At 34.4% G+C, this 22,129-nt stretch overlaps 2 protein-coding genes across 2 annotated transcripts; one reads left to right on the top strand and one right to left on the bottom strand.

Annotated features, from left to right (window-relative positions):
• The first annotated feature begins 15,452 nt into the window (after positions 1 to 15,452).
• Positions 15,453 to 18,213, top strand: Prosbeta5 (Proteasome beta5 subunit). Its single transcript, XM_028184708.2, has 6 exons — positions 15,453 to 15,705; positions 15,783 to 15,884; positions 16,061 to 16,160; positions 16,586 to 16,779; positions 17,436 to 17,574; positions 18,007 to 18,213. The coding sequence occupies exons 1-6, from the start codon at positions 15,562 to 15,564 to the stop codon at positions 18,177 to 18,179; spliced, it is 852 nt and encodes a 283-aa protein (XP_028040509.1). The 5' UTR covers positions 15,453 to 15,561; the 3' UTR covers positions 18,180 to 18,213.
• On the bottom strand, positions 18,208 to 21,919 carry LOC114250722 (uncharacterized). Its single transcript, XM_028184709.2, has 6 exons — positions 21,671 to 21,919; positions 20,897 to 21,129; positions 20,620 to 20,770; positions 20,007 to 20,156; positions 19,552 to 19,749; positions 18,208 to 19,092 (listed from the first exon to the last, which is right to left on the bottom strand). Exons 1-6 carry the CDS (start codon positions 21,804 to 21,806, stop codon positions 18,968 to 18,970), a joined length of 993 nt encoding a protein of 330 aa, XP_028040510.2. The 5' UTR covers positions 21,807 to 21,919; the 3' UTR covers positions 18,208 to 18,967.
• Positions 21,920 to 22,129: the final 210 nt, after the last annotated feature.

Genomic DNA, 22,129 nt, shown 5'->3' with positions numbered 1-22,129 from the left:
TATAAAAAAGTGTCGGCACGCATACTAGACCCAAACAAGTCGGTCTATACTTCCAATATAAAATATCTCTCACGAAACTCCAACCGGGAATTCAACTCGGACCTCGTGGAACTACAGGGTCTCCCGTTCTTTATTTATCTTCATTTATTTTTTATGGCCAAACGAAAATTCTATATTTAACAAAATCTAACGACGAGTTGCAAAACGTATAATTAAAAACAACTTTTGAAGTTATCATCTTGCATTTAATTTAAAGTTACACTTCGCTTAGGATGAAAGAGATCAGTGTATTTTTTATATTATTTTGCATCTTTAAGACGTGTTACATATAATTTCGTTCATTCTCATGATTGTGTCAGGCTTAGAGTCCATATTTAATTATTATCTATGAGTGAAATTATATATCATAATTTTATACAAAATAACAGAATTCAATACATCAAACATTTTATATGTAGGTACTTGTAATAAATACATCATTATCTTAACTTGTACATACGAGTGTATTATTAGAGTTGATAAATAATTCTTAACAGTATTTTCTTCCTTTACCGCGTGTCGTGTCGTTTTAATTATCACTATATCACGACGTCTTATCCTTTAGGCCACGACGACTTCAATTACATACTTCCATTATTCTCTTTTAAGTCGTCGTGGCCTAACGGATAAGACGTCCGGTGCTGTTGAGCGATGCACCGATGTTCGAATCTCAGGCGGGTGTACCAATTTTTCTAATGAAATACGTACTCAACAAATGTTCACGATTGACTTCCACGGTGAAGGAATAACATCGTGTAATAAAAATGAAACCCGCAAAATTATAATTTGCGTAATTACTGGTGGTAGGACCTCTTGTGAGTCCGCGCGGGTGGGTATCACCGCCCTGCCTATTTCTGCCGTGAAGCAGTAATGCGTTTCGGTTTGAAGGGTGGGGCAGCCGTTGTAACTATACTGAGACCTTAGAACTTATATCTCAAGGTGGGTGGCGCATTTACATTGTGGATGTCTATGGGCTCCAGTAACTACTTAACACCAGGTGGGCTGTGCACTTGTCCACCTATCAAAGCAATAAAAAAAAAACAGATTTAGTTTGAACGATTTTATGTTATTTATCCTTTAAATAGCGCAAAAACAACACGTAAAAGGTCAAACTTTTGAAGAATATAAACAATTGGTAAAAGTTCAAAATACTGAACATAAATCAACCTATAGTAAATATACATAAGTGTACATTTAAAAATTAAATTACATGCAATGCTCATTTCGTTTTATATATTATAATTTTATTCTATGTTTATTCTATTAAATTTACAATAAACATTGTATTGATATTACACAACTAGCGACCCGCCCTCGCTTCGCTTCGGAAACATTAAAACACACATGAAACCAAAAATAAAAAATAAATAAAAAAATTAAAAAAAGTAGCCTATGTTCACCAGGAACAATGTCGGCTTCTAATGGAAAAAGAATTTTTCAAATCGGTCCATTAGTTTTGGAGCCTATTCGAAACAAACAAACAAACAAATCTTTCCTCTTTATAATATTAGTATAGATGTTATTTCATTTTGCAAGTCATTAGTGAACTGAGGCTAAGTACACATTAGTGTAGAAATTAGGTGTTTTTTTTTTATTGCCCGTGTAAGTAGACGAGCATACGGCCCACCTGATGATGAGTGGTTACCGTCGCTCATGGACGTCAGCAATGCCAGGGGTAGAGCCAAGCCGCTGCCTACCGTTTAATACTCTCCACAAGCCTCGTTTGAAGAAGGACATGTCATAGCGCTCGAGAAACACCGTGGAGGGGAGCTCATTCGAAAGCCGCATGGTACGCGGCAAAAAAGATCTCTGGAAACGCACTGTGGATGACCGCAGTGGCTCCAGGTAGTATGGATGAACTCTACTCCGGTGGCGGGCGGTGCGATGGTAAAAACGAGATGATGGTATCATCTCAAACATTTCCTCAGAGCACTCCACCTGTCCACCTGTCCGTAGGATGTTTGTAATAAATGCTTTTAGTTGATTAAGTAATTAAAAAAAGGACTTTACAAAAAAAACTGGAGATTTTTAAGCACAGCGTTGGGGACCTATATTATTTATTTTATGTTTAAGCGTACCTACATTTAATCATATTCGTTGAAACCGATTACAAATAATAAGACATAATTAAGTAATTAAATTTAAAATTATTACGTTTTTCTGCCAAGCACGTGAAAGCCTCCCGAATAACATATCATTACAAAGCGCGTGACCAAAAATTACAGTAAGTCTTTTTTATTTTATTTAATCAAAAAGAAATAACGACCCACACGTCCGTCATACGTGAACGTCAAAAGCATAATGTTCGATAATTCTAAATTCAAATCTGTAGAAGTCGTCAGTAATTGGTCGTGCACGGGCCTGGGTTGCCAGTTATATAATTAGAAAATGAAAGGGTGGCGCGCACGCAGCCCGCGGCGTGGACACTACTATCGTTCACCATCGCGACCATAGCCTTTAGTGAAGACCAGTTTATCGATAATCGGCATCTTAAGAATATTAATAAGAATACTTAGAATACGACCAGTAAGTAACATGTGATGATTTTCATCAATACTAAACTGCTTATTACAGAAACTTACAATCATATAATTATTAGATTAATAACAGATCCACAAATGACCCATAATACCAACTCGACCAGTTTCTCGATGTCTTTCTTGAGGTTTCCATTATCCTTTTTGTCGTCTTGATCAAGAACTTCAGAACGAAGTTCACCCACAAATCTAGTAATTATACACACTAAGCACTGAGTTGCATCCTTGCGTGAATGAACTAAACTAAGAACGATTCTTCGCTTCATTTGTGAACAGTTCACATAATACAGATAGCTGTTATAAGAAAAATATTAGACAAGTGAAATTTATGTTGAAAGAATCGTAATGAATCATTGTATTACACACAGTCTAGAAAACCTTACTGACTTGTCGTTTTGCTTCACTTTTTTGGATTCATCAACAAAGAGAAGATGTTCCATCGAATAAAAATCCTCTGAAATTGCTGAGATGAAATTACTCGGTAGACCAACGCCGGTCCCAACATTGTTGTTCGGAATTTGTGCTTTTTTTCTGTTTAGATGAGTGGACGAGCTCACAGCCCACCTGGTTTTAAGTGGTAACTTTTAGCCCATAGACATCTACAACGTAAATGCGCCACCCACCTTGAGATATAAGTTCTGAGGTCTCAAGTATAGTTTCAACGGCTGCCCCACCCTCCAAACGAAACGCATTACTGCTTCGCGGCAGAAATAGACAGGGTGGTGGTACCTACCCGTGCGGACTTACAGGAGGTCCTACCACCAGTAATTACGCAAATTATAAATTTGCGGGTTTAATTTTTATTACACGATGTTATTCCTTCACCATGGAAGTCAATCGTGAACATTTGTTGAGTACGTATTTCCTTATAAAAATTGGTATTCGGACCCCCGTGCATCGTGCACTTTCATTCCTATAAAGAAGTTAAAAAAATTATTGATTCTTGGATAGCTTCAAAAGACGTCGTTTTTCCGACGCGGAATTCATATACTACCAGAAAGATGGGAGAAACTGTTTTTGTTCCTTTTAATTTAAATAAAGCTTTTATTTAAAAAAAGCAACAGCAATAACTTATTCAAGGTCCTAATATGTTAGAATTAATGTTAGTAATATTGGAAACAAAAAACAAATATCGATCGATAATCCGAAGCACATCACTATAATAAAATATCCCCTCCCTCTAGGGCATATGGTAACATTCTTTATATTCGAATATTAATAAGGAGTATGCAACATTACACCGTATTTCACATCGGACAACATCATATTTTACGTCTCGTTCTAACAAATACAATGTTTATATGTCGGTGCTCTTCACCTGGATAGAATCAAAACGTTTTTAAATAATTTATTACTATAATCATGAAGGTGTATTTATAGTTACGTGATTTGTTTTGGCATGACGCAAAGGCAAATCTACCGGGAAGTGGTAATAAGCTCACCGGTGGTAACTGTCGGTATGACATGAAATTCGCGACAGTCAATTTGTCGAGGACTTCGATAATAAGTCCGCTTTAAAACGTAAGCTATCACAAAAATTTCTTACTTTTAAAACGTGCTCTCAGTGGCCTTTCTTAAGTGCAAATACCACCGTCTCGTTATAAATTGGTATGTCACAAGCCTTGTCTATGGTGACCCCGTAACCCCGGGAAAACTGCATATCAGGGGTAAGTTTGCGGTAAATATGCAACTGTTGCATGTGACTTAAAAACAGATATGTAGAAGATTGAAAGTGTCCAGAAGGTATTTTTAAAGGGTACAAAGAGATAATGTAGATTTTTTTTTATTGCTTAGATGTGTGGACGAGCTCACAGCCCACCTGGTGTTAAGTGGTTACTGGAGCCCATAGACATCTACAATGTAAATGCGCCACACACCTTGAGATATAAGTTCTAAGGTCTCAGTATAGTCACAACGGCTGCCCCACCCTTCAAACCGAAACGCATTACTGCTTCACGGCAGAAATAAGAGGTCCTACCACCAGTAATTACGCTAATTATAATTTTTGCGGATTTGATTTTTATTACACGATGTTATTCCTTCACCCTGGAAGTCAATCGTGAACATTTGTTGAGTACGTATTTCATTAGAAAAATTGGTACCCGCCTGCGGGATTCGAACACCGGTGCATCGCTACATACGAATGCACCGGACGTTTTACCCTTCAGGCCACAACGACTCCAAGTTAATTTCCTTTTATGATTAGTTTACATATATGAGTCGTCTATTATCAAAGGTGGCAATCTGTGCATTTGGACAAAAAAATGTTATTGATATGTCAATACAGATTGATTTGAATATAATCGTCTCCTTCAAAGAATACGGTTCAAAACCTGCATTAAATAAAGGTTAATACTTAACCTGTTATTTATCTAAGATGTCGTTCAGAAGAGTTTTGTGACTGCCAATGGAATACAAAGTCAATAATTCGTTTTTCTGATTTACCAATAATTGTCCAAAAGTCACATTGCCGGCTTTGATAATAGTCGACTCATATGTTAGTTTGTACATACTTAACGTGACCATACGTCCCGCTTTGGGCGGGATTGTCCCGCTTTCAGGCTGTCCGTCCCGCTGTCTCCAACGAGAACAAAAATGTCCCGCTTTCATTTATCTGTTCCCAAATCCTTATTGTATTACAAAATACATACTAATGTAACTCTGATTTTGCTGTAGAAAAGTAGTTTTTTGTTGCGAAATCTATCTATCTATTTATATATTATTATGTATATAAAAATGAATTGCTATTCGTTAGTCTCGCTAAAACTCGAGAACGGCTAGACCGATTTGGCCAATTTTGGTCTTGAATTATTCGTGGAAGTCCAGAGAAGGTTTAAAAGGTAGATAAATATGAAAATGCTCGGAATTAAATAAAAATAACAATTTTGATTTCCTTTGACCTTTGTCCCCCGTCGGACGGATTCCTTTTGTTTGTTTTAAGTTTATTTTATACAATAGGTTAGATCTTTCTTTCTATCGATTGAGGCACTACGAAGTCTGCCGGGTCAGCTATTATTTATAAATATTATTATAAGGGCAAGTTGGTGTAAGAATTAAGATGTCAGTGAGGGTAAGATACCATAATAATTTTTTTCAAGTAATTTTTTAAACCATATTTTTTATTTTGCACTTAAATATTACATCTTACCCCGACGTATATATGCAAGTATATATGTATTTATTTATAAAATATGGCGACGTTATACATAGGTAAATGTTGAGGCAGAATGAATTGTGAAATGATTTGACACTTTAGATTCCCAAGTAGATATTCGAATTAATTTAATCTTAAAGCCGTCTATCGAAAGAGACATTCAGTTTTTTTTATGGAAATAATCACCGCAAACAAAATAGCAATATGATAACGTCTGTGTTCTGAAATATGCTTATTATTCAAGAACGCGTTTTTCGTCGCGAAATTTATAGCCTTCTATTATATATTAATAGCAAAACGCATTAAGTTATTTACAATACAATAAAACACAATGACATGATACGCTAATGAAACTGTTGATCTAAGAATAATAAAATTTAAACGGCACGATCATTATGGTAGAAATTTATCATGCGCTCTGGCAGCACGGGGGTTATTTGAGATTTAACTTATTGTTATTATCGTTTTTTGCTGCAACGAAAATAATCTGACTAGAGAAGGTCCGAATGATTTTTAACAGGTGCTTGTTTAAATTTATGATCAGCTGTAAATAGTTTTGTTAGATTTTAAGTAATTGTTGTGGAATTGTGATTAATTCCAACGACAGTAGAATATCGTTTTTTCAGAGTACACTGTATTGCGGGTGAATGCTTAATAGCATAATATTGTCTTTCATTTATCGAATTACCAAAAATGTAGTTCTGGTAATACTGATGCTGGAACGTAGGTATTCTAATCCCACACTGGTAGATACCACTACCGGTATATTTCTGCCGTGAGTGATCAAAATCAAAATTTTTTATATGGGTAAAGTATTGAATAGTCGCATAGAATTTTACTATCGAGGACGGGTGGCGGCAATTACGGACTTCGGTAGCCGTTTAAAACGGAAGCCTCCGGTTTGAGCCCTACACGTTAAGGCGAAGCTGAAATAGCCTCTCAAGAAAGAAACACAGAAGCCGGCGCGAAATCTTCTATAATTATAAAAGAGTACTTGTAAAATTTCGGTTCTCCTCGTTGATCTAGCTGGTGATATTGATACCACATCCTCTTAGTTAAATTCCCTTTTTGTAACCACAACACGGAATAGAGGGCTAGCTTCGGGCCGTTCAATGTGGAACGTTTATTATCGTACCTAATCATAATAAGATTACGTTCAAAACAATTTAAGACGATTTTATTGTCAAAATGAAATTATGTGAAGTACGGTACAGTTTGTGGTCATTATAAAATGCCTGTGGAATTTGTGAGCTTCGGGTGTGAGGCCGCGGGCTGAAACAACGACACGTTATCGAAATGCGGTGTGACCATTTTTTTTTAAATTGAGATTCTACTATTTCAGTATTATTTTCGACTAATAACAATTAGCCAAAGGTTAATTACACTCTAGTGAATTGTTTGAAATAGGAATAATTTTATTCATAAATTTAATATTATTTTTTTCGCACCACTTTCCAAGTGCATATTCACACAGATTTTTTTTATTGCCTACAAAGGCAGACGTGAATGCGGCCTAGGAAATGGAGATTGGTCAATTTCGCTTATGAACAAGCAGTGCAATCTACTCGATATCTACCCCTAATGCTACCAAGCCACGTTTGAAAGGACATGTAATAGTGTTTAGAAAACTTACGGACAATAGTATCGCCCGATGCTCATGATGCCGGTTTTCGAATCCCGAAGGCAAATACCAATTTTTTTATAAGGATATATCATTTACTTCCACTATAAAATCTGCAAAATTTATAAGCTTGCGTAATTCTTTGTAGGGCGTAGGTATTGGAAACCCGCGCTAGTACAACCATCTTATTTCTACCGCGAACCATATTACGGCTTGGAAGGTGGGACATACAAGAAGATAGGTGTGCTTATTGCGAATTTTTTAACGTTCTCGATAGCGTAAAAGTTAACTCTAATTTGTATGGAGTTGAAACTTTTGTTCCAACGTTAACTTTTACGCGATCGAGAACGTTAAAAAGCTCGCACTAAGCCCAGGGATAAAAATTACAACTTGGACTTAATTTCTCCAGGTCGAAGGCTACCTTGATGTTGTGATAATGGGCTTCGGTAAATCGTGTAGCATCAGATTGGCCACGAGATTGTTCATTCATCTAGTACAATAAGAAACCTTCGATGTGTAAATTAGTCATAATTGAGTCGCAAACTACTTATCCGACCGCGACGAGCGATCTAACCCATAGACACAGCCCACTGAGTTTCTCGCCGGATCTTGTCTGTGGTACGCGATTCCGATCCGGTGGTAGATTCTGCGTTTGGACTAGTGTTAGAAAATTCTCTCAGGTTGATCCGGTAACCCCACCTACTCTGGAACCTCACTTCAGCTGGAATAGGCTCTTAAACTACCAGCGAAAAGGTAGAGGAATAAAAAGAATCGCAAATGCAACTGACTCTTGAACAACATTCCTGGAAAGCACATCAATTAGGCAGTAAACTCTTTTATAAGAAATCTCCGACAAAATCATTAAAAGCATTGCTACATTTCAGCTACTTCAGATTTGATTCATTTAACTTTATGAAAGCTCTATGAAAGCGAATCAAGATCGGACTTAGATCGATTTTAATTATAAACTTCGAAAATTGTTCTATTGGGAAAACAATCGCAGATTCCGTTTATCTCACGGTGTAACAATCGTAATTATTAAAAGCTTAAAACATATCCTCGAAGCGTTTAAAACGCTGGCCACCCTGCGCCTGGTCTCCCGAAGAATCAGATCGCGTGACAAAGCACAAGTCTCGACAGTTTCCTATGGGAACCGACTGATACAAGCCCTAAAACTTCTGACGCATTGCGAGGTATTCGTTTATCTCGCCAAATTGTCCTCAGTTCACACCGTAAGCGAACTTACCGATTTTTTTTTGTTTTTTTTTTTCATTCAGATTTTTTTTATTTATTTATATCACACGAACAGCCATTTTCGTCCATTTAATAAACATATTATTATGTTAATATTGTTAGGTATGTTTTTTTCTTTTTAAATTTTGTAACAGTCGAAAAAAAGTCATATTGAGAACTGACTCCTTATTTAGAGTCGATTAAAATTTTATTTTCCATTTCAAAAACACTTGTAAATTGAGAAAAGCGTTCAATAATTCCGATGAGCCATCAAACGGACAGAAAATAATTGAATAAACTACCACACCGGATTTAATGTTTATGTTTTAATGATACATAACCTATTCATTATTACAGAAGTGATATTATGATGATGTCAAATTAATAAATAAAACATAATAACGAATCTATTAAATCGCTTACCATTGTACATTATTGCCGAAAATTTGAATAGCACTGGCCGACACTGAGACCTTAGAACTCATATCTCAAGGTGGGTGGCGGCATTTACGTTGTAGATGTCTATGAGCTCCGGTAACCACTTAATACCAGATGGGCCGTGAGCTCGTCCATCCATCAAGGCAATAAATAAACAAAAAACAATAACAATTCGCAAACCGGCACGTCTTTTCGCATAAAACCGCATCTTACAATACGGTGTGACGATCGACTGACGTAACTTGCAATTATTGAATTTCGGGGCTATCATTCGTTCGGGCTAGGTCAGCTAATATGCACTTTAGTTATACTCGTGACTCGTTTCACTAAGTCGTTCACGATCTCTTCAATATTATGACGTGTAACGTGATGTGTGGGAGGGCGAAACCAAAACGTACGACCCAAGTTTCTAAATGATTCTTTTTTTTTTTCGTTACCGAAACGGTCAAGAGAAATTATAGCATTAATATCTCAAAGTTGAAGATTTAAGGATAGTGTACCCTTTGATTCGGACTAAAGTTCGTGACTCAGGAGAAGGTATCAAATATTGAACATGTATGGTATCACAGAGTCAGATATAAACATAAATATTATTACATACTCTTTTTTTTAAATTTAGAAATGTATTCTGTAATTTTAATTAGGACTTCAATCGTCCCTCAAAGTTGCGTAGGTATTTACGAGCACCACTGACACCGAATGAGCCCAAACCCCTCTGCCGACATATGCAAATAAAACACGCCGCCATTTAAAAAGTATTTTAGTTTTTTAACGAATTATCTATGATCTATCAGAGCCTACACCATTAATCGTTTAAAAACAATAACACAGGTTTCAATGACAAGCTGAAGTAAACTTATCATCAAATATTTACATTACATTGTCTTTGATACTTTTGAAAATTTTCAAATAGATCGGACTTCTTGAATTAAAAAAATCACATGAAAGATGATTCCGTTGCGTAGATAGAAACTGTCATAATCATTTAACGTCAATATTTTTTATAATTTATTTTTATTTTACTTAAGTATGTTAACTATCCATTACTATGTACCATATTGTAAATATGTACATACATATGTACCAAGTATTTAATCAATATTTTGACGTTGTAATCTTAGTTCTAATTTTAGCCTATTCTAACTAAACGTAATCTATAGGTACATATAAATAAAATTGGAGTGTCTGCTTGTAATATTGAAATAACTGCTTTTTACTACACGCATACGGTACATTTTGTAGGCAGCGGCTTGGCTCTGCCCCTGGCATTGCTGAAGTCCATGGGCGACGGTAACCACTCACCATCAGGTGGGCCGTATGCCCGTCTGCCTACAAAGGCAATAAAAAAAAAAAAAAAAAAACATACCTACACCAAAATAACATTTTTTTACAATTTTTGTCTGTCTGTCCATTTGTTCCGGCTAATCTCTGGAACGGCTGGACCGATTTTAACGAGACTTTCACTGATAGGTAGCTGATGATATAAGGAGTAACTTTTTTAGACTAGATTCACCCCGCGGTACGACAATAACCGCGGGTAACATCGCTATCAATAATAAAATATAATGTTTCCGAAGCGAAGCGAGGGCGGATCGCTAGTTATAAATATAATTCAAAACCGAGTTATTCGGTTCAGACTTTGCGTTTATTTAACCATTTGTACAATTTCTGATGTTTCATATTTGTTTTTTCTATGTTCATGTCAACTTATTTCTCGTAGGAAATTGTGGGACGAACAAAATAAGCTCGAGATTACTAACCTTTTATTGTTTTTAATCAATGTTAAAGATTTTTTGGTTAATTATTATGTACCTTTTTAGCTTGTAATGTGTCATGTGCCTAATAAATAAATAAATAATTACAAAGATCGCCTACTTGGAGAAGAAGCTAAATAACGCTAGAGTCATAGATTATACACTTAATATATGCTAGAGTTCATTGTCGTTAGAATACAAATTATTAGAATTAATATTATGATAATTACATAGGTACTAATCTACATCACACGTATAAATGATAAACCATCGCCCACGTCTATGCTATCTATGCTTTCATCACTATTTTGTTTTATAGCAACAAATTATTATTCAATTAGTTTTAAAATTACTCGGAAAACATTTAATTGCAAGTAATAAAATATAATTAATTGCATTTCAAAGATAACAGGTCAACGCATACATCCTATTTGTTCAGGGTTCAAGCGTCACCGCACACTACCGGTCACCGTGCTCGCCGAACCCGTCGCTTGCGATGACGGGCTCGACGAGTAATTTAACCATCAGACACAGCCCACTGAGTTTCTCGCCGGATTTTCTCAGTGGGTCGCGTTTCCGATCCGGTGGTAGATTCTGCACTGCTCTTGCTAGGACCAGTGTTAACAATGCTCCGATTTGAGCCCCATGAGCTCACCTTCGCGTCAAGGTGATGGTGAAATTGCCTCTCAAGGCTATCAGCCTCAAAGGCTATCAGCATAGGTAGGGGAAAAAACCGCACACTGAGAAAACAATGCCGTAAACATTTTACTTAAATTCCCTGATAAATAATGCCCAATCGCATAATACACAGATGATCCCTCATCTCCTTGTTTTCATCGCACCTCCCGCCATCGGAGCAGAGTTCATCCATATTATCTGATACCGCTGTGTTCATCGACAGTGCGTTTCCAGAGGTCTTTCTTGCCACGTACCATCCGGCTATGGAATGAGCTCCCATCCACGGTGTTTCCCGAGCGCTATGACATGTCCTTCTTCAAACAAGGCTTGTGGAGAGTATAAAGCGGTAGGCAGCTGCTTGGCTCTCCCCCTGGCATTGCTAAAGTCCATGGGCGACGGTAACCATTCACCATCAGGTGGGCCGTATGCTCGTCTGCCTACAAGGGCAATAAAAAAAATACACCCTGAAATAAAACAAATGTACACATCCTAGTTTCATAAATGAATAATAATAAGGTTCTAAAACAAAACATAACCTAAAAGACTGATCTATACAGTAAGCATTGTCTCCACAAATCTAGTGTTATCTTCTTAACAGCAATATATTATGTATATTTTTTTTCTTAGATGGATGGACGAGCTCACAGGCCACCTTTTGTTAAGTGGTTACTGGAGCCCATAGACATCTACAACGTAAATGCGCCATCCACTTTGAGATATAAGTTCTAAGGTCTCAAGTATAGTTACAACGGCTGCCCCACCCTTCAAATCGAAACGCATTACTGCTTCACGGAAGAAATAGGCAGGGTGGTGGTACCTACCCGTGCGGACTCACAAGAGGTCCTACCACCAGTAAATTAAGTTGTTAATTGTTTTTTTCGAAATCAATAATCGCTTTTATCATTATTTACATATTAAATAAGTTAATTGTGGTTAATGTTGCTAGAAATAAGCCCTTACGTACATTTTATTATTATTATATCCTCATAATAATAATAAAATGAAATGAAAACCCAGGTGAATGAAGTTAGCCCCTCAAAAAAATTTTTTTTTCCTATTTTATACTTATTTTCTATTAATTCGTTTGTTCATCATTTGTTCATGATTGTTCACTGTTAATAATTGTTTGTTCTGCATTTATTTATTTAAAAAAAATATTTAAAAATATACCTACAAGTTAGCCCCTCTAATGCAATTTTTAATATTTTTTCATCCTTAATGACTCGTAAATATTCATTTTCGATTGTTCTTATACAAAACACGTTTGTTCTCTTTCGAAATTACTCGTTTTTTGTTTAATTTACTATTTTTATTAGTTGAATAAATGTATACAAAATATGTGTACTGCGCATGCGTCAACTATAATGCCTAAACTTTATACGCGGTTTTAATCGTGAAAAAAAAAACAAATATAAATCCTGAAGGAGCAATTAATTGGTATACAGTTTAATTAAAAAAATTAAAAAATTAATAAATGAAATAATGTGCATTGGCGTTAAGTTAGACCAAATACATTTTTTCCATCCTCTTACCTATCGTATTAAAATGTTATTTTACTAATGTTAGGAATATAATTTCGACTGTGTAAAAAAGTTATTATAATGTATACCTATATTATCTCTTGAAAGATAAATAATGAATATATTTACTTATTTGTTTATATTACCTATGTGAACTCCCTATCTTTTTTATACCTTCATAACGATAAGTAGGAGGATGGAAAAAATGTATTTGGTCTAACTTAACGCCAATGCACATTATTTCATTTATTTATTTTTTAATTTTTTTAATTAAACAGTATACCAATTAAATGCTCCTACAGGATTTATATTTGTTTTTTTTTTCACGATTAAAACCGCGTAGAAAGTTTAGGCATTATAGTTGACGCATGCGCAGTACACATATTTTGCATACATTTATTCAAATAATAAAAATAGTAAATTAAACAAAAAACGAGTAATTTCGAAAGAGAACAAACGTGTTTTATATAAGAACAATCGAAAATGAATATTTACGAGTCATTAAGGATGAAAAAATATTAAAAATTGCATTAGAGGGGCTAACTTGTAGGTATATTTTTAAATATTTTTTTTAAATAAATAAATGCAGAACAAACAATTATTAACAGTGAATAATTATGAACAAATGATGAACAAACGAATTAATAGAAAATAAGTATAAAAAAGGGAAAATAAAATTTTTTGAGGGGCTAACTTCATTCACCTTGAAAACCCGGAAGCCGACAACGTTAATGTTGTTGTTGTTTTTAAATTCGCCAATAAGCAGGCAAAGAGCGTAGCCTATACAGCCTAGTCTGTCGTAGTTATATTTTTTTATGTCAATAAAAAGCCGGTGTACCTCTTTTTATTGCTTTTTGGGAGTTTTGACGTCAACTCGATGAATAGCTCATTGAGTGAGCATGAATTTCGGCAGACCTTTTATCTTGAAAAAAAAAAACAGTCACCGCTATGTTAGCCACAGTTTTATTCCAATGCCTCAATAATCGTGAACAACGATTATTGACGTTTAATACACAAAACAACGCCCAATTTATATATAATACATCACAATAAACTATTAACAAAACATTAAAATAAAACTTCGACGACTCGTGACGCTTCACTCGGGTTGCTGCCAAAACTCTCTGATCATATATAATAAGAATAGTAGAGTAATGGTAGGCCATTGAGATTTTTACTAATGGAATCATTAATATCTAAAAATATAAATAAAATAACTCATGGTTTTAAGTAATAATTATTATTACAATATATAAATATTGAATTGAACAAAAATAAACTAAAAAGTCTGAATTATAACCATTAGTTTTTTTTATTTTATTTGTTGTTCAAGTCACAGACAACTCTTTCGTTTGGTAGCATATAGGTTTACTATAAGGCTGTATGGGCTAAGCCCTTTGCCTATTGGCGAATTTAAAAACTATGCCACTAAGTTTTGGGATGTTACCAAATAAGTATTTTATTTTTTTGTAAAACAATTCCAGGGCGAAAGAAATGTTGATACATAAACTAAACAACGTAAAAAAATAAGGCATCGTTTTTCAAGTACAAATAGTTTTGACATAAAGTTGGCCCACTTTTGGGCATTGTCCTTTACATTATATTGCATACGGGTTCCGAACACTTACATTCGGATCGCCGGTCTACCAAGCAATTTCACCCGCTCAGTAATCTTTAGTAATGAAATCTTTCCTCTGTTGTTATCGCCAAAAGTTCATGCCTCACCTAGTATTACTGGTATTAGGCTTTTTTTTTTTTTATTTCATGCATTTCAATGGAAATTTAGATAGATTAGTATAGTAAGATGTAATCAATGTAAAAGATAAATAACCTCCATAAATGATTGAGTGCGATTACTTGCTCGCCTTTTCTAAAATCTAGAAAACTTGGCCTACTGGAGCAAAATGTGTATGAACAGAAAAACATTGCAAAGGACTTAATCATAAACAATACGGACGTGAGCTCGATCACCTGTCTAACCATAAAAATAAATAATTCAAAATAAAACTAGCTTACCTCATGTGTGGTTTTTAATTTAAAAGGATACTCATAGTTTTATCAATAATTCGCACTTTCCTCCATTATAGCTATCCACTTATTCTACCTGTCTACTTCAAGATTATCTTTGGCTTTTATTTCCAGTTTTAAAACCATACAATCTTGCAAAAATGCAAAATTTCATCTATGACTGCCATCTACCGACGAATAGCTCTCATATGATCATTTTCTACCAGGCTGTATTGGGAGATTTGAAGTGTTTTTAAATTTTCTGTATTCATATATTTAAAATTCAAACTACCTTGGTGTATTTAAAATAAATGTTGTTTCTCAGTTGTCTACTATCATTAAAAAAATGTAAGACTTCGTTTCCATATTGAAAATGTATGTTTCTCACAAATATTATGTGTAGTCTATGCTTAGCACACTTGTGCTGCTGTCAATTTGAAATTGTCAAATGTCAAACATATATTAAGTGTATAATCTATGGTGTGTCAAACGATAGCTGTGTTTGTCAAATCGGCGTTTTCGAAAATTTCGCTTGTCATTCATTCATCGAGACTTTATTGAAAATAGTTTTAAACAAAAAATGGCTCTACTCGATTTCTGCCGTTTAAATGAAAAAATTAACTTGAAACCCGTTGATTCTCTAGCATCATTCAATAATGACATTACCGGCTACAGTGAAAACTTTGTAAATAGCGCTCAGCTCGCTTCTCCCCCGTTTGCGAATGTAAGTAATGTAATTAAATAGAAGAATAAAACATTTTTTTCTGAATAATAATAATTAAAATATATTACACTTTACAGCCTGCTGAAACCTTAGCACACTTCAACACAAAGGATGAGACTGGAAAGGAAATCAAAATACAGTTTGACCATGGCACCACCACTCTTGGTTTTCGATACAAAGTGAGTTCATAATTTAATATGAAGTACTTTCACATTAACTATTATTAATTTAAATTACCACATATATATATAAATATATTTTATTTATAGAATTCTCGTTAAATATAAACTTGCTAACAAAAATACTACCATTCTTTCATTTTATATCTTACTGATGTAAAAGATTATTATTTCAGGGAGGAGTCTTATTAGCCGTCGACTCTCGAGCTACAGGTGGCCAATTTATTGGTTCTCAATCCATGAAGAAAATAGTAGAAATAAACGACTATTTGCTTGGTAAGCATTAAAGACCAAGTTTCTAGAGCATAACTGTCTACCTACATAGAAACAAAAATAATGGAGTTTTAGTGTTACGAAAATGAGATTCTAACCAGAAAATTAATTAATTAAATTTTAATTTTAAAGTAAATTAAACTTTACGGTAGGCAGCGGCTTGGCTCTGCCCCTGGCATTGCTGAAATCCATGGGCGACGGTAACCACTCACCATCAGGTGGGCCGTATGCTCGTATGCCTACAAGGGCAATAAAAAAAAAATAAAAAAAAATAAAAAAAATTGTAAATTTAAAAATTTAAAGTAAAATAAGTAATTTAATGTAAAATAATAAATTTTTTCAATATCTTTTGCTTTGAAAACATTTTTGATTGCTCATGAATTCAATGAAATTCTTGAAACAATGAACAATAAAATAATGTTTGTCAGGTACTCTTGCTGGTGGTGCTGCAGACTGTGTCTACTGGGACAGAGTACTTGCAAAGCAATGCCGTCTCTATGAGCTTCGGAATAGGGAGCGTATTTCTGTGGCAGCAGCCAGTAAACTCATGGCTAACATGGTGTACAACTACAAAGGAATGGGCCTCAGCATGGGAATGATGTTAGCTGGTATTGACAAGAGAGTAAGTTAATAAGAAAGGCCACTAGTAGGTACTAGTGCTGAACCCTAAATTGATATTAGGAATATGTTTTTTTTTACCCCAAGAATTGGGAAAATTTGTCCAAATTGATCTCTATTATGAACTTCTCATCTTCCCATTGCGTCTTAACTCTGTCAAACATATTCATCCTAAATAGTCCTGGCAAGACATTTTTATTTTTATGTTGAGACAAGTGAACAAATTCACTACAAGCCCCGATGTTAAGTAGTTAATGAAGCCCATAAATGCTGCTAACTCACTTTGAGACATGAGGTCTAAATCTGTTTTATTAATGGCTGCTTCACTCTTCAAACTGAAATTAATTACTGCTTTACAGCAGAAATAGGTTCTGTGATAGTACCTACCCATACAGGCTCACAAGACAATACAATCTTTTATAATATGCTTTTTATGCAATTTAGACTCCCAGCTTTCGGTTTTTTCAATCTATAATTTAAAAAAAAGCATACCTAAGAAGTATTTTGTAGTTTCAAATTATATAAGAGAGTATTTTTGAAAATATGTTTATGTTTTGAAATAGAGTCTAATTGGGTCAAAAACTTTTGGTGGAGTTGTTAATTAAATTTATTGATCATTGATTGCTCATAGTATATATAAGTATTTTTCATTTAATGCAGGGAGCACAACTATACTATGTAGACAGTGAAGGTACTCGCACTCCGGGCAAGGTGTTCTCAGTGGGCTCAGGTTCTGTGTATGCTTTTGGTGTACTTGACTCTGGGTACAGCTGGGATCTGTCAGATGAGGATGCACAGGGTTTGTATTATTTTATTCATAACTAGCTGACCTCAATCGATAAATAAAAGACCTAAGCTTTTGTATAAAATAAACAAAAGGAATCCGTCCGATGGGGGACACATCAAAGGGAAAACGAAATTGTTATTTTTATTTAATTCCGAGCATTTTCATATTTATACACCTTTTAAACCTTCTCTGGACTTCTACAAATATTTCAAGACCAAAATTAGTCAAATCGGTCCAGCCGTTCTCGAGTTTTAGCGAGACTAACGAACAGCAATTCATTTTTATATATATAGATATACATTTTTATGCTGACAGCTGTAGTTTGATTTGTACCGTTCTGCAGCAAAAATGTTTAGGGTGTTCTTACCATTCGAGTTTGTTAAGGACCTTAGAGCTGCTGTTACCACTACATCTGCTATCCGTAAGTTCTATCATTTATTATAGAGCTGGGTCGACGTGCGATTTACCACGCTACTCACCGCGACGCGTACTCTGGCGGGATCATAAGAGTGTACCACATCAACGACAAGGGTTGGGTCAACATCTCCAACGAGGATTGCTCCGACCTCCACTACAAGTACCAAGCAGAGAAGGGCATCAAGGATGATCAGTTTTAAATTGTTTTTGTATAAGAAATAAAATGTATTTGTATTTTATGAGTTTTATTGGTGTTGACATTCACTTTTTTTTTTCATTGCTTATGTAGGTGGACGAGCTCACAGCTCACTTGGTGTTAAGTGGTTACTGCCCCACCCTTCAAGCCGAAACGCATTACTGCTTCACGGCAGAAATAGGCGTTGCTCGTGAATAGACATTCACGATTATCAATTATTGCCAAAGGGCAACACCCAAATCCTAAAGGGCAACAAGCCCCAGGCCCGTTGATTCAAAGTGGTTATTGAAAACCTTAAACATGACACTAAATCAATCCAGAAAATTTTCCAAAAAAATACAAAGGGCATAAACAAAAAAAAAACGATATATTTCTTAGATTTACCATAGATAATAAAAACTCATTGCTAGATTTGAAAATTTGACGCTTGAGCTAAACTTTCCTTTTTTTGTTGTACTTTAAGGCCTCTTAACAGTTTTTTTTATGACATATATTTGGGAAAATGGGTATTTTTTAACTAATTATTATTATTATTTTAATTAATTCACACTAGATTTTAAAAGAAGACGAGTGCCCATATCAGCTGTCACTTGAAATTACAATGCTAAGAATTGAAATTACGATGTTTTATTCTTTAAATAAAGATTCTAATGTTAAAATCAAATAAATTTCACCCTACAATCCCACATATATACGTACTTTAAAAAAATCAGCAATGAGAACGACTAGATATTTATTAAAATTAATTAAAGCCTCAAATTAAACAACAGCTTAACAACTATTATGCAATATTTATGACTTTTCATTTTTCCTTTCGTTTATCTTCTGAACTGTGACTTCTTCGACGCTCTCTTCAATTTCCCATTCTTTTAATGGTACTTCTGATAATTTGTAGAACTTTCCATGCTTTCCTATACCTGAAACAAGAATAACTATGCTTAAAAGCTAAACAAATAATATATATGAGTCGTCTATTATCAAAGGTGGCAATCTGTGCATTTGGACAAAAAAAAATTATTGATATGTCAATACAGATTGATTTGAATATAATCGTCTCCTTCAAATAATACGGTTCAAAACCTGCATTAAATAAAGGTTAATAGTTAACCTGTTATTTATCTAAGATGTCGTTCCGAAGAGTTTTGTGACTGCCAATGGAATACAAAGTCAATAATTCGTTTTTCTGATTTACCAATATTGTTCAAAAGTCAGATTGCCGGCTTTGATAATAGACGACTCATATATCTAAAAAGCTAAAAATATTTTAAAAAACTTGTTTACAAAGGAAGCTTTTGCATTTGTCATGCTGAAGTTTTTACATAAATAAATAAAAAAAACCTTATGAAAGTGTTATCTAAATAATGACTATATAATACCTCCTTGAAACTTTTTGACACCTTCCTCGATATCCAGTATAGCGTTACCTAACAGACTAGTCATGACTGCTTCGTCCCTCATGCTTTCCTCACTGTTCGGATTCAACTGAGAGTTAACTGCTGCTAACTTGTCCATTATTAATGCATTTTGGGGAAACTTAGCCAAGGATTTGGCTAACTTCACAGATTCACCAAGTCCTAAAAAAATTTTTAGCAATTTATTATTGAAATCTGAAGTCTGGCTGAAGTCTCATGGTACACTCGTGAATGTACTTATCAGAACTGTATCGATAATTTTGAGGTAAAATTTTACTTCAAGATATATTTATTTTTTAAAAAAATAATACTTTTCTTTGTATTATCCTTGAATTTATGATTTATTTAAATTATTTATTTATTTAGTAAGTCATTTTTAATGTGTAAACACTGAGGAAACCAAATATTATTAAAGTCACCGGTTCCTGTAGAAGTAAGTTTGCAAGCCAGGCCCATTTGTTGTGCATCAGTTCCAGAGATTAGGCGCCCCGTCATTATCAAATCGAGAGCTCTTGACAATCCAATCAATGATGTCAAACGCCTTGCACCGTACAGACTTAGTGGGACTCCTAGAAGATTCATTAAAAAAGACCTGTATTACAAACAAACCTCTCTTTTACAAACAAAATCGGGCAGTTGGAAATCTAATAAAAGCAAATATCATATTATTCATAGCAATAGATAGCAGACAAGCTCATTGGTTGTTATGATTACCAGTTCTTATAGAAATCACATAGCCCACATTGGGACAAAAGATTTAAAAATTGAAATCTTTCTTGAACCAGGGCACAGATTGCCTCATAAAAGAAAAAGGCAGACAAGGGTTACAAAAAGTGATGAAGATCACAAACTTCCTTGTTATATGAAATTAATTTAAAAATCAAGCATGCTATCTTCCTTCTCCTTTCTATTCGAAATTTCAAGTTTATTTTCTCATTTATAATGTTTTCAGGCCACAACTACCGACTAATTCAGGTGTGCTATTTTATGATTGAAATAAGCTGGACCAATTTAACTATACTCAATACTCACCAAATCTTCTTCCAAGACATCCTAATACTGCAGTATCTTCAATGACTCGTAGATCACAAGCTAATGCCAGCTCAAAACCTTCCGCAACTGCATATCCAGTGATGGCTGCTATTGTTGGCTTATCACAAAGTGGTCGACGTAACAGACGTGCCTGTGTTTTAAATCTTACGTTAGCGGGAGTTCTAAATATCTATAAATCTAATCTCAAAATCTGCTTTTATTGTGAAATATAAATTGAGTGTAATTGTAAAACACAAAAGAAAAATCTTCAACATACAGCAGCATCCTTTAAGCTGTTGTAGCCTTTCTCCCCAATTTCATCAATGTCAAATCCAGAGCAGAAAGATCCTCCTTCACCATTCAAAACCAATACTTTGGCTTGATTATCTTTCTCAAAGTCATCTATTGCGGCAGCCATCTCCCTGAGGGTGGCTTCGTCTAGACTGTTGCGAGTCACTTGACGGTCTATGTTCAATGTTGTGACTGCTCCAAATTTATCTATTATGATATCTAAAAATTATGGAATTTGAGAATAATTGAGATTTTTTTTATTATTAATGCAATTTATAATTCACCATAGAAATAAGCAGAGCGGTGGTACCTGCCTGGGCAAACGTCTCCCTGGCTCCAGTAATTACATAAAATTAGCAATTTTCTTTTTTTGCAATTATAAAGCAAGTAGTGCAAAATTAAAAATTTAAATTGGAGGCAAAGGTAATTTTCGAGGATTAAATGGATATACTGTAACAACACAAACAAGACAAGGGCCATACCTTTAAAAAAAAGGAATAGTATCGTGAAATGAAGTAGGGCCTAAGGTACAATAATTTTGGCCACCAACCACTAGAGCTCAACAATTGAGAAGTAATAAACGGATTTAAAATTCGTTTAGTTGGACACATTCTAAAAGCACTTAGAATGTGTGTAACAAAACGAACATCACGTTCCTAGTACCAAGTAAATTTAAAAGAAGAAGAAATTTAAGAAATTTTAGAAATTTAAAACAGAAGAGGGTAAATTCGTACATCATCTTAATTAATTTTAACCTTACTTTTTTTTACTTCTTCAATCTTTTCGGTCTCATTTTCTGTTTTTTTTTGCGTATCATTTGAAAGGAAACGGACTAAATTTCGTCTAGGTAGTAAAATTTTGGATATTGTAGCATATTTCTTTATGAGTATTCTCATCTTATTTTCAATCAAAGAGTATATAATCACTACGTTATATTTTCAATATTTGGTTAGTTGAAAATTTGAAAACTTCAATAACAAAACAATGTTTTAAATCAATCACACAGATCAAATATTAAGTGTATAATCTATGCACACAGACAAAATATCAAATGTATTAGCTATGTTAGATTGTCATTTGGATTGTATGACTTTTTGGCGGGAACGCGAGGAGTGAAGCTGTGTGCGCTATGTAGGCGTGAGGTGATGGTTTGCTTATTAGATATAAAATAATTAATAATTGGGAATTAAATTATTTTTATGATCGAACAATCACCAAT

This window comes from Bombyx mandarina, chromosome 20 (assembly GCF_030267445.1).
Source record: "Bombyx mandarina strain Sakado chromosome 20, ASM3026744v2".
NCBI lineage: Eukaryota > Metazoa > Arthropoda > Insecta > Lepidoptera > Bombycidae > Bombyx > Bombyx mandarina.
Note: the sequence above shows the minus strand (reverse complement) of the source record. Positions and strands in the feature narration are given on the sequence as shown.